Consider the following 13,128-nt stretch of genomic DNA (forward strand, 5'->3'; position numbering starts at 1 on the left):
ATTGCATCGACACCCTCGACGCCTTTCGAGGCTACTTTGCCAGAGGTACCCGTGGCACAGTGGAACCCCCTAGAAAGACTCTGGCTAAGGCTAAGAATGTCTTTGTCCCTTTTTCTGTGCCCTCATTCCAGCCTCTGGATTATATTTCTGAGGTGGATGAAGGGTCTGAGGAAGGTATGGTTCCTGAGGAGGTGCCTGACAAGATTTTGTCTGGTCATAGCCAGATTGAAGACCTGCATCAGTCGTTGCACGATGCCAGTGGTCTGGACACCTCTCCGGAGGTGGAGTTCTGTAGGCCTGAGCCTGGCACCCATGCCGAGTCCTCGTACCGGCGCCTTATGTCGAGGGTCACGGAATACTTGGGGTGGTCGCCACCACCTATGGATGTTCTGCAGGATGACCTGACGGATATCCTCGACCAAGGTCCACCAACTGACCCGGTACATATGGCCTTGCAGATAAGGGTGGCAGCAGCTTGGACTGCTCCGGAGAGTCTCCCGGCAGTGCGCAAGTCTTTGCCGCGAAAATACCACCCAGCCAGTAGCGACCCCTGCTACTTGACCACGCACCCCACTCCGGAGAGTTTGGTGGTGCAGACGGCTATGGCCCCAGCAAAGCAGGCGTCGTACCATACCATCCCTCCTGATGGGGACGACAAGCGCTTTGATGGCTAGGCTAAGAAAGTGTTTTCTTCAGGGGGTATGGCTTTATAGGCAGGCAACTCCATGTGTGCCTTGTCACGTTTCACGCACACTTTGTGGGACTGTATTTCGTTAGCGGCTGAACATATTCCTGAAGGGGAGGAAATGGATGGTTTTCTTGCTATTGTGCAGGATGGCAAGGATGCCATGTGTGAGTCTGTTCAGTCGGGTCTGGACATGGCAGATTGTGTCAGCCGGTCCATGGCGGCGAGCACCATAATGCGCAGGTTTGCGTGGTTGTGGAAGTCGGGGTTTGCTCCGGATGTGCAAGCCCGGCCCCTCAACATGTCCTTTGATGGTGAACATCTTTTTGGCAGCAAGACTGACTAGAGCCTTGAGAGGTTGCAGACCTCCAAAGCTGCAGCGAAGTCGTTGAGCACTGCAGTCCGCCAACCTCCGCCTTTTTGTCGTAGGGGACAGCAATGGAGGGGAGGTTCCTTTCGATATTACTCATCCTTTGGTAAATCGAGAGGAGCTGCAAGTCAAAGGGGCCACCGTAGGAGGTGGAAAACAGGGTACTCGAGGTGCCAAAGCCACTCGGGCAGTTGCCTCTTTGCCCTCAGGCACTGCCGCAGCCACTTCTGCTCCGTCATGAGGCCATGTCCCATGGTTCGCCGGTTGGGGGGAAGGCTGTCAGAGCATCTTGTAGAGTGGTGTGCCATTACTTCAGATGTGTGGGTTTTGGAGATCATAGCCTATGGCTACTGTCTTCCTTTCCGGCAGAGGCCTCACAACAATCCACCAGGGAATCTCTCTTTGAAGAGTCCGGATCCGCTTCTTGCGCAGGAAATACAATCCCTGCTGGAGAAGGGCGCCATAGAACTGGTGCCTGTAGCGGAGAGGAACAAGGGATGGTATTTCCTTTTATTTTTTGATTTCGAAGAAAGACTGGGGATTGAGACCCATCATGGACTTGTGCGGTTTGAACAAGCTCCTCAGGAAGGACAAGTTCAAGATGGTTACTCGTCCTCCAGGCCCTTCAACTTCAGGACTGGTTGGTGTCTCTTGACCTCAAGGACGCTTCCTTTCATGTGCCGATCCATCCCAAGCACAAGAAGTACCTGAGGTTTGCGTTTGGCGACTCGCACTTTCAGTTTCGGGTCCTGCCATTAGGATTGACCTCCGCCCGAAGGGTGTTCACCAAGCTCGTGGTGGTGGCAGCGTATTTCAGGAAATGGGGAATTCACGTCTACCCCTACCTGGATGATCAGGGTGCGCTCTCCCGAGCAAGTCCTGGATCATCTGTCCGTCACCTGCCACTCCCTTCACAAGCTGGGCTTCTCCCTCAACTTAAAGAAGTTCCACTTGACACCAACTCAGCGGCTCCAGTACATCGGAGCAGTGGTCGACACGTCCCTGGGGCAGTGGATGAAACCAAAACCATTTACTTCCCAATCCAGGGTGGCGAATCTGCGATTCCTGAGACCTGCCCATACCATAACTCTATCAGGGAATTTACATATGTAGGCATACAACTCGATCCGACACTTGGCGGGTTCCTCCAGCTGAACCTACAACCAGTATTAGAGCAATTTAACAAAGACAGTTCCCACTGGCAATCACTCCCCCTATTGCTAATGGGCAGAGCCGCATTATTCAAAATGATGACCCTCCCCAGACTCCTTTACGTTCTCCAAAACGCCCCATTTACCATCCCCAGGGAAACCTTTGCACTTATTGATAGGAACCTCCGCACGCTATTATGGGGAGAGAAGCAATCCAGAACCGCCCTTGACACGCTCCAGAGATCGGTCTGGGGGGGGGGGGGTATCGGTCTCCCCTGCATACGTACTTATTACCTTGCGACACAGATCGGAGTGGTAAACGACTGGATGCATGCAGACCCCACACTACCACACATCCGTATCGAACTAGAGACCATGACCCCGTTAACCCCGCTGCAGACTCTGTATGCCACCCACAACCATCTCCCGAAGTTACCCAAGACGACGCCTCATATCCGTCGAGCTTGGCGGGAGGCACACAAACTGATCGGCTGGAAAGGAAAGTCAACACTGTCCCAACCTATATGGCACAACGCACTCCTTCCAGAAGTGGTGAAAATGGGCTCTTTCTGTCACTGGCACGAAAAAGGGATATACACACTGGCACATGTGATACAGGAGGGTCTCCTCCTGGACTTCGGGACCATGCAGGTGCAGTTTGATCTGGCGGCCATGGACCGGTTTCGGCATGTGCAGCTGGCGCAAGCCATCCACACCCAATTTCCAGACACGACAAACATACCCCCATGCTCTCCCATTGAGACCAATATCCTCCCGCAACGCATACCTTCAAAGGAGACCTCCACTCTCCATCAGTACCTCAACTCTTTCGGGGCTACACAGCTCGACGGGCTCAAAGCAAAGTGGGAAAGGGATGTGGGCCAACTGGAGCCGGAAGACTGGGTTGATGCATTAATGTCCACCAGGGAAATCGGGATAGAAAATAAACTCAGACTAATACAACTGAGAATCCTTCACCGCTCTTATCACTCACGTACTGCAATGGCCAGATTGGGTGGGGCTAGAAGGTGGGACATGCATCAGATGCAAAACTGAGCCAGCCACCTTCTACCATATCATATGGGACTGCCCAGTGCTACAGGTTTTCTGGGAGGACTGTATTAATATGATCTCTGCTGCCCTGGCAACGCCAATCCCTAGGGATCCCAAAATGGTACTCTTAGGAATCTGGGGAGAAGTAGACCTGACAAAATATGAAAACATGTTCCTGTCAATAGCGTTAGGGGCAGGCAAGAGACTTATCGCGGCTAAATGGGGTTCTGCAGACCCGCTGTGCCTGAACCGCTGGAGTAATGAACTGGACAGATGCGCGGCTTCAGAACGCTGGATCTATAAAGCACGGGGTTGCCCCCGCAAATTCGAAAAAATATGGGGCAAATGGCTTGATGCTCATTGAAGCCTGCCGATGGATGCAGATCAACACCTCGAATAACACTATTTGCCTGCCTTGTCCTGCAACTGTCCTAGGCCCTTGACCCTGCGGGGTCCCTCTTGCTCTTGATATTGCTGTGCCTCTCTCATTTGTTGTATGCCGATGATTCATGCTTATTGTTATTGTTATGCTTTTTAAACCCAATAAACAGAGTTATAAAAAAAAATGTGCAAATCAACAGCCAAGACAACGGAGAGTCACAACAGGAGGGGATACAGAAAATAAAACACAAAAACTAATGAGATCCTATAATCTCATTAAAAGTTCATTTCACTAAAGAGTTTAGTTAACTCATTTATGAACTGCTTCGTGATTATTCATATTCATTTGATCACTAGTTATTTCATAGGAACCCTATTTTCAATACACCGGTGTAATCTTATGTCCACTGCAAAGTATCAATTATTTGTGATTACCCCCCCTCCCCCCAATCTGGCCTTTTTATTTTTGTTCCTTTAAAATTATTTTTTCAAATTCACCAAATGTGGCTTAGATTGACGTTTCGTACCTCATTCAATTCCTTGACATAATTGTCTCTTAGAATAACCTAATCCAAATTGAAAAATGACAATTTTAATGACCTCCAACTCACAAGGGACTTTATAATGTTAGCCTGTCAATTGCGTTCATAGATATCACGATAACCTATCCATTGCACTTAGATCATCTATAAATTAGCCATTGTAATGAATATCTATATGTAAGTATCCTTGATGTTGAACTTGAAGGTAGCCCACTAAAGAATCTAGAAGATATAGAGCAAAACTAAAAGGATAGTTTGTCTATTGCATTTTAGAGAATCCCATAATCCCTAGATTTTATGGTAGCCCGCCTGTCCCGCCTAGAAGATGTACTAAGGTATCCGGTCTAATGCGCGTAGACTTTTGAGGGTAGCCTGGCCATAGTGCCTAGAAGAGCTCGGGAGAGTACATACTGTTTTCACACAAACAATCTGACCAAACAGCGAGATCAAAGTTAAGCTCCATCTGAGCCTAAGGTACGTATTATGCATTATTGAGTGGACATCAGCAGGCAGGCACGTCTATCCATCCAAACACATTAGCTACAACTGCAACAAATTTGGTCTAGCTGGACACTTAAGTCTTCGCCTCTTTATACCAGATATTATTTTATTTGTATTTATTTATTGGCTATTGTAAGGCACCTATACAACAAATGGCGTTTCAAGGCACCCCAAGACAACAAGAGGGGGTGGGGGGCAAACAAAGGAGAAATATAACAATAACGGTCCTACTAGGCCTTGTGACATTTGGATCGTGCAAGTGCAGTAACAAGAAGTGCAGGGTGTGGGGAGAGTGCAGATTGCGTTAAATGTTAAGAGCTAGGATGGGAAGGGGAGTAATGGGTGAAAGGGGGCGGTAAGGGGGAGTGGGGAGAGGACCACAGGTCTAGGCGAGTGCTAAGGGGTGGCTCGATGGGAAAGTGCCAGGGATTGAATGGGGTGCAGGTGGTGAGGGTCCACATGCTTAGTGTGAGGAAGGGGGGTGGACTGGGCGGGGGTGGCTTGGTGCTCTGTAGAACTCAGAGGGAGACCAGGCAGCCAGTCACTGTGACAGATGGGGGCATTAGCAGGGGAGGAGGAGCGTGACGGAAGAAGAGAAAAGAAGGGTCTTTAGGAGCTTCCCGAACTTGAGGTGATGTGGCTCAAGCCTGAGAGGAGCAGGGACACTATTCCAGAGGGTGGTTCCTGCGGAGGTGAGAGATCTACCCCACCCCCACTCTCTGCTTAGAGAAGCGTCTGCTCTGCAGCGAGTTTGAGCTAGAAGACCAAAGGGCACTAGCAGGGAGGTATTTGGGGAGAGTGAGTTGGATGTAGTGGGGTCCCAGGCCCCAGAAAGCCTTGTGGGTGATGCAGAGGATCTTGAACTTGATCCTAGCAGCAACCGGGAGCCAGTGGAGACATTTTTAGGGCTGGAGAGATGCAGTCCCTGGGGTTAGGCCAAGTATAAGTCTCAGTCCTATTCTGGATCAGTTGAAGGGGTGAAGGAAGGATAAAGGAAGATTGAGGAAGGGGCTTTTGTAGTAGTCCAGCCAAGAGAGGACAGGAGCTCTAGAGACAGTGAGTTTCTGGGGGAAGGTCAGGAAAGGGAGAAGGCTGATGGTGGGCCTTCTTGGCAAGGTCCGCAATGTGAGGAGAGAGGAGTCAAAGATGGCACCTTTGAGGGTGAGGGCGGCCACACGGTAGGAGGGAGCTGGTGTCCCAATGAGAAGGATCTCAGTCTTACTGGCATAAAGGCTGAGATCATTGGCAGCACACCATGCCTGATTAGCAGTCAGGCAGTCAGTGATGAGAGAGGAGGAAGAGGAGGCAGTGGAGGGTAGCTTGAAGGAGAGCTGCGTTTCATCTGCATAACATTGGAAATTAGGCAAGAAGGAGGAGCTCAGGTGGGCCAGAGGGGCAAGGTAGATATTGAAGAGCCACAGCGGCAGGATATAGCCTTGAGGCACGCCACAGATAGAGTGTGATGGGGGGGAAAGAAAAGGGAGCTGATTTTTTAGGGTGGAATGATTGACCGCGTCGAAGGCAGAGGAAAGCTCCAGAAGGATAAGAATGGATGGAGATTTGGAATCGAGATTTGAGAGCAAGTCATCACAAGTGTTCTTGAGAGCAGTTTCCTTGCCTCTGCCTGCTCTGAAACCAGACTGGTGGTCGTGGAGACAGCCAACATATTCACTATGCTGTTTCAGTTGGGAGACTACAAGCTTCTCCAGGCGTTTGCCCAGGAAGGGGGTAATAGAGATAGGACCCTAGGTAGCAGGGCAGTAGCGGTCGGCAGAGGGTTTTTTGAGGAGAGGATGCATAAGGGAGTGCTTGAAGGGTAGCGGGAAGGAGCTAGTGGCAAATGCGTTATTACAGAAATCTGCCAAGGCTGGATCGAGGGAGGCAATGTTGTCTTTGAAAGTTCGGCAGGAGGAGGGTAGCACCTGTTTGGAGGAGACCTTCATAGAGAGGACCTGTCTGGAGACCTCATCCGGTGCTATGGGTGAGAAAGAAGAGAGTAGGAGGGAAGGGGGGGGCAAGGGAGGTCTGAGTGCTGGGGAGAAAGGAGGGAATGGTGTAGAGGAGAGTGGGGATTGTATGTCCTGAGTTTGGTTAAGAAGTGGGAGGCCAGTGAAGTACAGATGGTCAGGGATGATTGGGGAGAAGTAGAGACTGCAGTAGGATTGGTGAGTTCAGATTTTAAACAGTTTGCCCGTGTTAGTGGCCCCAGAGATGTGGCTTGGATATGGGCCCTCTTCTTCAAGCGGATGGAGAGTCTGTATTGCCTTTGGAGCAGGTAGCAGGCCATTCTGTCAGAGGATGTGCCTGAAGCCTGACACTTCCTCTCAGCAACTCTGCACTTGTGTTTCAGAGAGGCCAGGTCAAAGTCATACAAGGTGTTGAGCTTGGAGGCAGGCTTCGTGCAGATTATCATTACAAGGATGTCCATGGTGTTGGTGATAGAGAGGTGAAGATTAGCAAGGGTAGAGTCCGTGTGGGAGTCAACGGTAGGAGTGGTAGAGGGGGAATAAAAGTGGCAACTGATATTCGCTTCATTGGCCGACTGATGGAGAATACGACTGGCAGTGCAGGCAGAGGCTTAGCCAGGGGAACTAACAGATCCAGGTGAGAGGACACGAGCATGGTCAGACCAGGAAAGAGGTGTAGTGAGAGTGTTGGAGATGGGGAGGCCTGCTGAGATGAGAGCATCCAAGGTATGTCTGGCTGAGTGCGTCGGACCGGAAGGAAGAATGGTGAGGGAAAGAAAAGTAAGAGGCTGCGGAAGAGTGAAGTGGGCGAATCAGGAGAGTCAAGGTGAATGAAGTCCATGAGGAGGAGAAGCTTGGAGGTGGAGGCAAGGAGAGAAGAGGTGAGGTCGGACCCCTCTGAGAGGAAGAGGGAGACTGGACCAGGGGTCCTGTAGATGGTGGCAAGAGTCAACGAGAGGGTTGGAGTGACACCAAACCTGCAGACGAGGCATTCGAAGGAAGAGTAGGTCTGAGTGGGAATGATAGTAGCAGGGACACATTCTGCCTCCTGACCGGTTAAGCCTGGGCTTAGAGAGGATCTTGTAGCCATCACAGAGAAGTGTGTCAAAAGGGTTCTAGGTCAAAGTTTCGAATGTATAGGATCGAATGACCAAAGGGTCGAATCAAAAGGACCGAAAACCAAAGGGTCGAATTATTATTAATTTTTTTGGGGGGGAGGGGATCCCCGTAATCCCCCCTTTTTTGTGGTAAAAACCACTTTTTTTTCCAAAACGGAAACCCAAAACAAATATATGAAAAAAAAAATAATAATTAAACCCTTTTGTTTTAGGTCAAATTGAGTCGACCCTTTGGCATTCGCTTCTTTGTATTCGGTACTTTAACTGGACACCTGTCAAAAGCAGTGACAGAGCTGGCAGTGAACTAACCACTTGCCTCAACACCTCTGCCATTAAAACACAGTGACACAACCTATGACAAATTTGGCCTAGCTGAACACATAACAAGTCTCTTGCACTAGCGCTCTGTCGTGACCTTCCTCCGCACCCATCCACATGCCTGGCCTGTTGGGTTGCTTATATGTCATGTCATTTATAACGCGCCTGTACAGAAGTGTTTCTAGGCGCTTATTAGATCCTAGCCAGCCCACCCAATTCCTAATCTTGGCAAAGTGCACACACAAACTCTAAGCCTCTTCTGAGAATGTTCCCATACCTTGGACTCCGGTCCCTGAAGGCGTTCCTACCACGATGCTCATTGAGGCCATACAAAAAGGGAAAAGGTGCTGTGTGAATAACTACTACAATACTTGAAATTGAAATTGGCTGAACCACAATACAATTTGGTTGAAAGCCTGTGTCTGTATATTTGGTGCAGGAGCACCAGGGGTCAGCAATATTTTCAGGGGATGGCAGACTACCTCGATGGAGGTGGTGTCTGTGCTGTATTTTGAGCAGAAGCCAGACGGGTAGGAGCGCAAAAGGTTGTTTCCGGTCCTGCATGCTGCAAGTGGATACAAATACAATGTTATAAATAATAGAACTAAAGGTGAAATGTTGAGTCAGACGAAACTGTAGCAAAGATGATGTTTTTGAACAAGAAGTTGGCCACATTGCGCACAGATTTAGAGGGGCTATAATGAGCCACATCACAGAGGCGATTAACCAAGCTAGATGGATGGATGGATGGAGGGAGGGAGGGAGGGAGAGAGATATTAATTAATTACCCGGTTAGATTTAAATCAGTACATTTTTGAGTATGTATTTAATTGTGTAGGATTTGAGATTCAGGAGCCTAATAACAATGGAGTCAATCAAGGTTTAAATACCTGACTGGATTATTAGTTTTGGAATGATGTACAGAGAGCTGCGCTCAGTGGCTTTAATGAATTAAGGTTTAAACCAAAGACTAGTTATTTATCTTTGAATGATACACAGAGGGGCGCACAAGGTAATTTGAAGGAGGAGTGGCGGTAATCCATGCAGTGACATTGGGAAAAGATGAGGTCCAGAGTACTGCGCTTGGAATGTTTGTGGATTGTCCTATGAGAGAGAGTCCCGCAAACTTGGGAAGGAGTCTTTCTTGTCCTCTAAGTCACCAGAGGTTAATTTCTCTGAGGTAGTTGCAGTGAAATTGGTCTATTCCCATGAACATCATTCCTATCTGGGGGATGGGGCTCTGAATGTGAAGGTGCAATGGTAGAATTTGGGTATAGTTATGCCGACTTGTTTTAAAGGCAGTTTTTGCTGTTGATGGGATGGTGGTTAGCAAGAGACTGAGTTGTGTTGATGTCTAATCCATCCCCATGTCTTGACCCAGTATGTTGCACCCATCTAGGGTAAGATCTTACAAGATTGATATCCAAGTCTTAGTTATCGGGAGTGTCAAGTGTGAAGTTTGCAATGTCAGCTGCATGCTTGGATGTGAAGCATGTATTAATGAGCATGAATACATGTTTGTGTTAGCATTAGTTTCATTTGTTGTGGGTGAGAATTCGGTGTACACGCCATTAGTGAGGTTTGTCTGCATAGTGGGCTGAGCATAACAATTGTGTAGGCTAGGGATGTGGGGGAGCTGATGGTGGATTTTATTAGCCCTCCCTGGCCTAACCCACCTATATAAGTATCCTTATGCTAGCTGGTCTTTTTCAGAGATGCCAGGGCTGATGTCCTGAGATATCTGATGGAGGGGTTAATTTGACAATGGGCACATTATACTGCTCAGCCAATCCGGATATCTCAGATGCTCGCTGCCAATGGCGTCCGGAGTTGTGTGCTGTATAAAATGGGGCTGGATTCTTTAGTGCAGACCAGTAATTCGGGCTAGCAGTCGTGAAATAACTGAGAACCTGTCATCCTTGATCAACGTCTTCAGGGAAAATTAAAGTATTGCATCAACTCCAGTGCTGCTGAAGGTAAGTAACTTTTTAGTGTTTTCAAAAGATACTCTGCAGTTAAACCTTGACATCAGCAAGTGCCGATCACTGGCATTTTGAGTTGCCTTCTAATAATAGGACTTTGCAGCTCCTTCTAAAATGTTATCCTCTCGACCTCATCCATATTTGTTGTAATTTACATATCTTAGAAAGGGTTGTCTACAATGTTTGGCACCCCTGATGTGCTGGACTACTTGCAGATGTCTGAACCCTGTCTCATCACTTCTTCTTCCTTCTAATACTTTGCCTTCCTCTCTCATTCCAGGAGAGTGATGGAGGCCTTTACGTTTGCATGAACACATTCCTGGGATTTGGGAAGCAGTACGTGGACCGTCATCACCGGAAGACTGGGCAGCGGGTATTCCTGCACATGAAGAGGATCCGCAAACTGGTATTTAACAAACTATGCTTGAAACAGGTCTTGGGCACAGGCTCGAAGAAAGGTAGTCTGATATCAATGTGGGTCTCAGTAACTTAATTGGGTTGATTCAGTCAAGGAGTGTGTTGTAAAAGCAGACCTCTGTGGGAGTTGGGATTTTGGATAAAAGAAAGCTGGGGGTTGGGTGGAGGACTGGCTTAAGCTGCAGTCGCAGCGATGAGCATGGAATGCATAATCGAAAATGCCACGGGCGATGTACAGCAGGATTGGTGTTGTTTCTGGAGTATCTGGGTGGGCCATCTCAATCGCCAGTATCTCTGTGTTTTCTCTTTCCTTTCGTATCGTCCATGCTAGCATCTCACCTGGTCGATTCCCCCCCCCCCCCCCTTTCTATAGGCCTGTGGCCTTCCTAGCTCTTCAGGATGACTCCTGAGACATCGCGTCTGTAAATTCATGTCTAGATGCTCGAAGCTGCCTCAAGTAGAGGGGACTTCGCTCTGTTCTAGGGCTTGCTCCAGTCTCTCTCTCTCTGCATATTCAGTTGAACGAACTGGTAAAGCTCTTCAATTTCATTACGAATGATCGCATCTCGGATCATTTCTATTTTAAATCGCCATCTGCATGATTTGGCAATGTTAGCAGGCCACCGAAAAGAGAAGACTGGGAGTCGTTTGATAATGTCCTAGGGAATATCGAACATTCATTCGTGCTCTGAATGATGCCGGTAGTTGCCATGATATAGTCGTTCCTTGAGGATGACCCATGTACTTGCGAGTGATATGTGAACTTTTGCCACGGGGTACATTCATCTACACACATCTACTAGAGTGTGACATCTTGCTATTTCCATCCATGTTGTGGCTGATTTAGGGTGTGTGGCCTGTGTGGAGTTCACTGTATCTAATTTGACTGTTAATGCCAGGTTGAAGTCCCCCACCCATACTATCTGATCCTCAAATCTACTCAACTAGCTAGCTCACTATTGAAAGAACGGGAGCCTATATTCAGCGCATATATATTGATCAGTACTACCTTGTTGCCACCTGTTTCCCCTGCCATGAGCAAGAATCTACATTGATCGTCTGCTATTTGTGTGTGGTGTCTGCAGTGTAGCGCAGTATGCACATATGTTGCCACACCTTTCGAGTGTGAGGAGTATGCTAAGCTTTATCTGTGAATTTCCCACCCTTGTGCTGGAAGTATCCTGTCTTTTTTGTCTAGATGTGTTTCTTGCATCAACACATTCACCTGATGCCTGTTGGCATATTGTATTACTTGACAGAACTTCCGAGGGTTGTTCAGATCCCCAATGTTCCATGTGAGTATCGTTATCTTGGAGTGGCATCCGCTGAGATCTGCGACGGTAGTGTCGCGTGAGTAAGCTTGCACAATCAGTGAGGTAATTCCCTCTCCTCACTCCCGCCCAATACAAGAACTGTTTAACATGAACATAACTCACCCTTTACATGCCTCCGACCCCCCCACCCCAAACGCCAGAAACTACAATTTACAGGCTTACTCCGACCCCACTTGATCATAATCCCCAAGACCCAGTGCACCAGCAAATTCTGCTTTGGAGGGTTGCTGTGTTCCTGCAGCTGCTCCCAGTCCTCCCAAGTCGAAACCATATATTCCATCTTGGCACGAGTGCCCTCTGATCTTCCTCATTCACAAGCTCTATATCCTGATCTTAATAAGTCTAATTTTTTTTTTTTTTTAGCATATTTGTATTGGTTTCAATATTAATCAACATACATTGCACCAAAACGTGGTGCCCAAATAACAGTCCCCAAACTTCCCCTTCCTCCCTCCGGAGCCCTGCAGTCCCGCCGCCTACCTTTATTGGTTCATGGGTGTGTCATCCTCCGCTCTTCCCAGGGAGTTATCTTCTTCGGGTTCCTCTTGTATAGTTCCTGACAATGAGGCGACCATGCTGTGAGTGTACTCGCTTCCTCTCCCCCCCACACTCCCCTTTAGCCACCGCTTCTCTCCACACCACTGTCTCCGCATCCACCCATTTCAGGAGATCCCGCCACCAGGCCTCTGCATTTGGTCTGCTACTTGCCTTCCATCCCTTTGCTATCCTGCGTTTAGCCATGATATCGAATTATATCTTCTCCCATTCCTGCCATATATCTCCGACAGTTGATGATCCTTCTGGTTCCCAGTGATCTCTAATAGTCCTCAATTGCGTGTCTATCCCTTTCAGCGCCACTAATGGTACCTGTGGGGAGAACGGTAGCGGGCTTCCCATCACTCGGCAGGCTCTGCGCTAAATATTCCTTCCCAGGTCTAGTAATGCAGACCTTCCCACTTTCTGAGGTTCTGCTAGCCACATCCATTAATTCAGAAAAAATGGTGCACTTTCCGCCCTCAACAATTTAGATTCTGGTGTGGGGTCCTCGGATATCCATCTTTCCACGTATTGAAGTTGGCCGGCCAGATAGTACACCTCAAAATTGGGCAGTCTGACCCCTCCCTGCTCGTACGGGTTCTGCAATTTCCATAGTGCAATCCTATTCCTAGAATTATGCCAAATGAACCCTATGCATATACTCTGTACCCTGGTGAAGAACCGCTTAGGTATCATGAATCATGTACGGGACATTCGCGAAATAATGCAGTAGTCTGGGTAGCACAATAATCTTCAGCAATGCCCCTCCGCC

The 13,128-nt window shown here is 48.4% G+C and overlaps 1 protein-coding gene across 2 annotated transcripts in view; it reads left to right on the forward strand.

Annotated features, from left to right (window-relative positions):
- The window catches only part of USP5 (ubiquitin specific peptidase 5), a 1,083,475-nt gene that overhangs the window by 200,584 nt on the left and 869,763 nt on the right, over positions 1 to 13,128 (forward strand). For both annotated transcript variants that reach the window (XM_069650637.1, XM_069650636.1), the window contains exon 2: positions 10,349 to 10,474. In XM_069650637.1, the coding sequence (XP_069506738.1) occupies positions 10,349 to 10,474 (126 nt within the window). The remainder of the gene's footprint in view (positions 1 to 10,348; positions 10,475 to 13,128) is intronic.

The sequence above is a fragment of the Ambystoma mexicanum genome, chromosome 3p (genome assembly GCF_040938575.1).
Source record: "Ambystoma mexicanum isolate Mex_15411 chromosome 3p, UKY_AmexF1_1, whole genome shotgun sequence".
NCBI lineage: Eukaryota > Metazoa > Chordata > Amphibia > Caudata > Ambystomatidae > Ambystoma > Ambystoma mexicanum.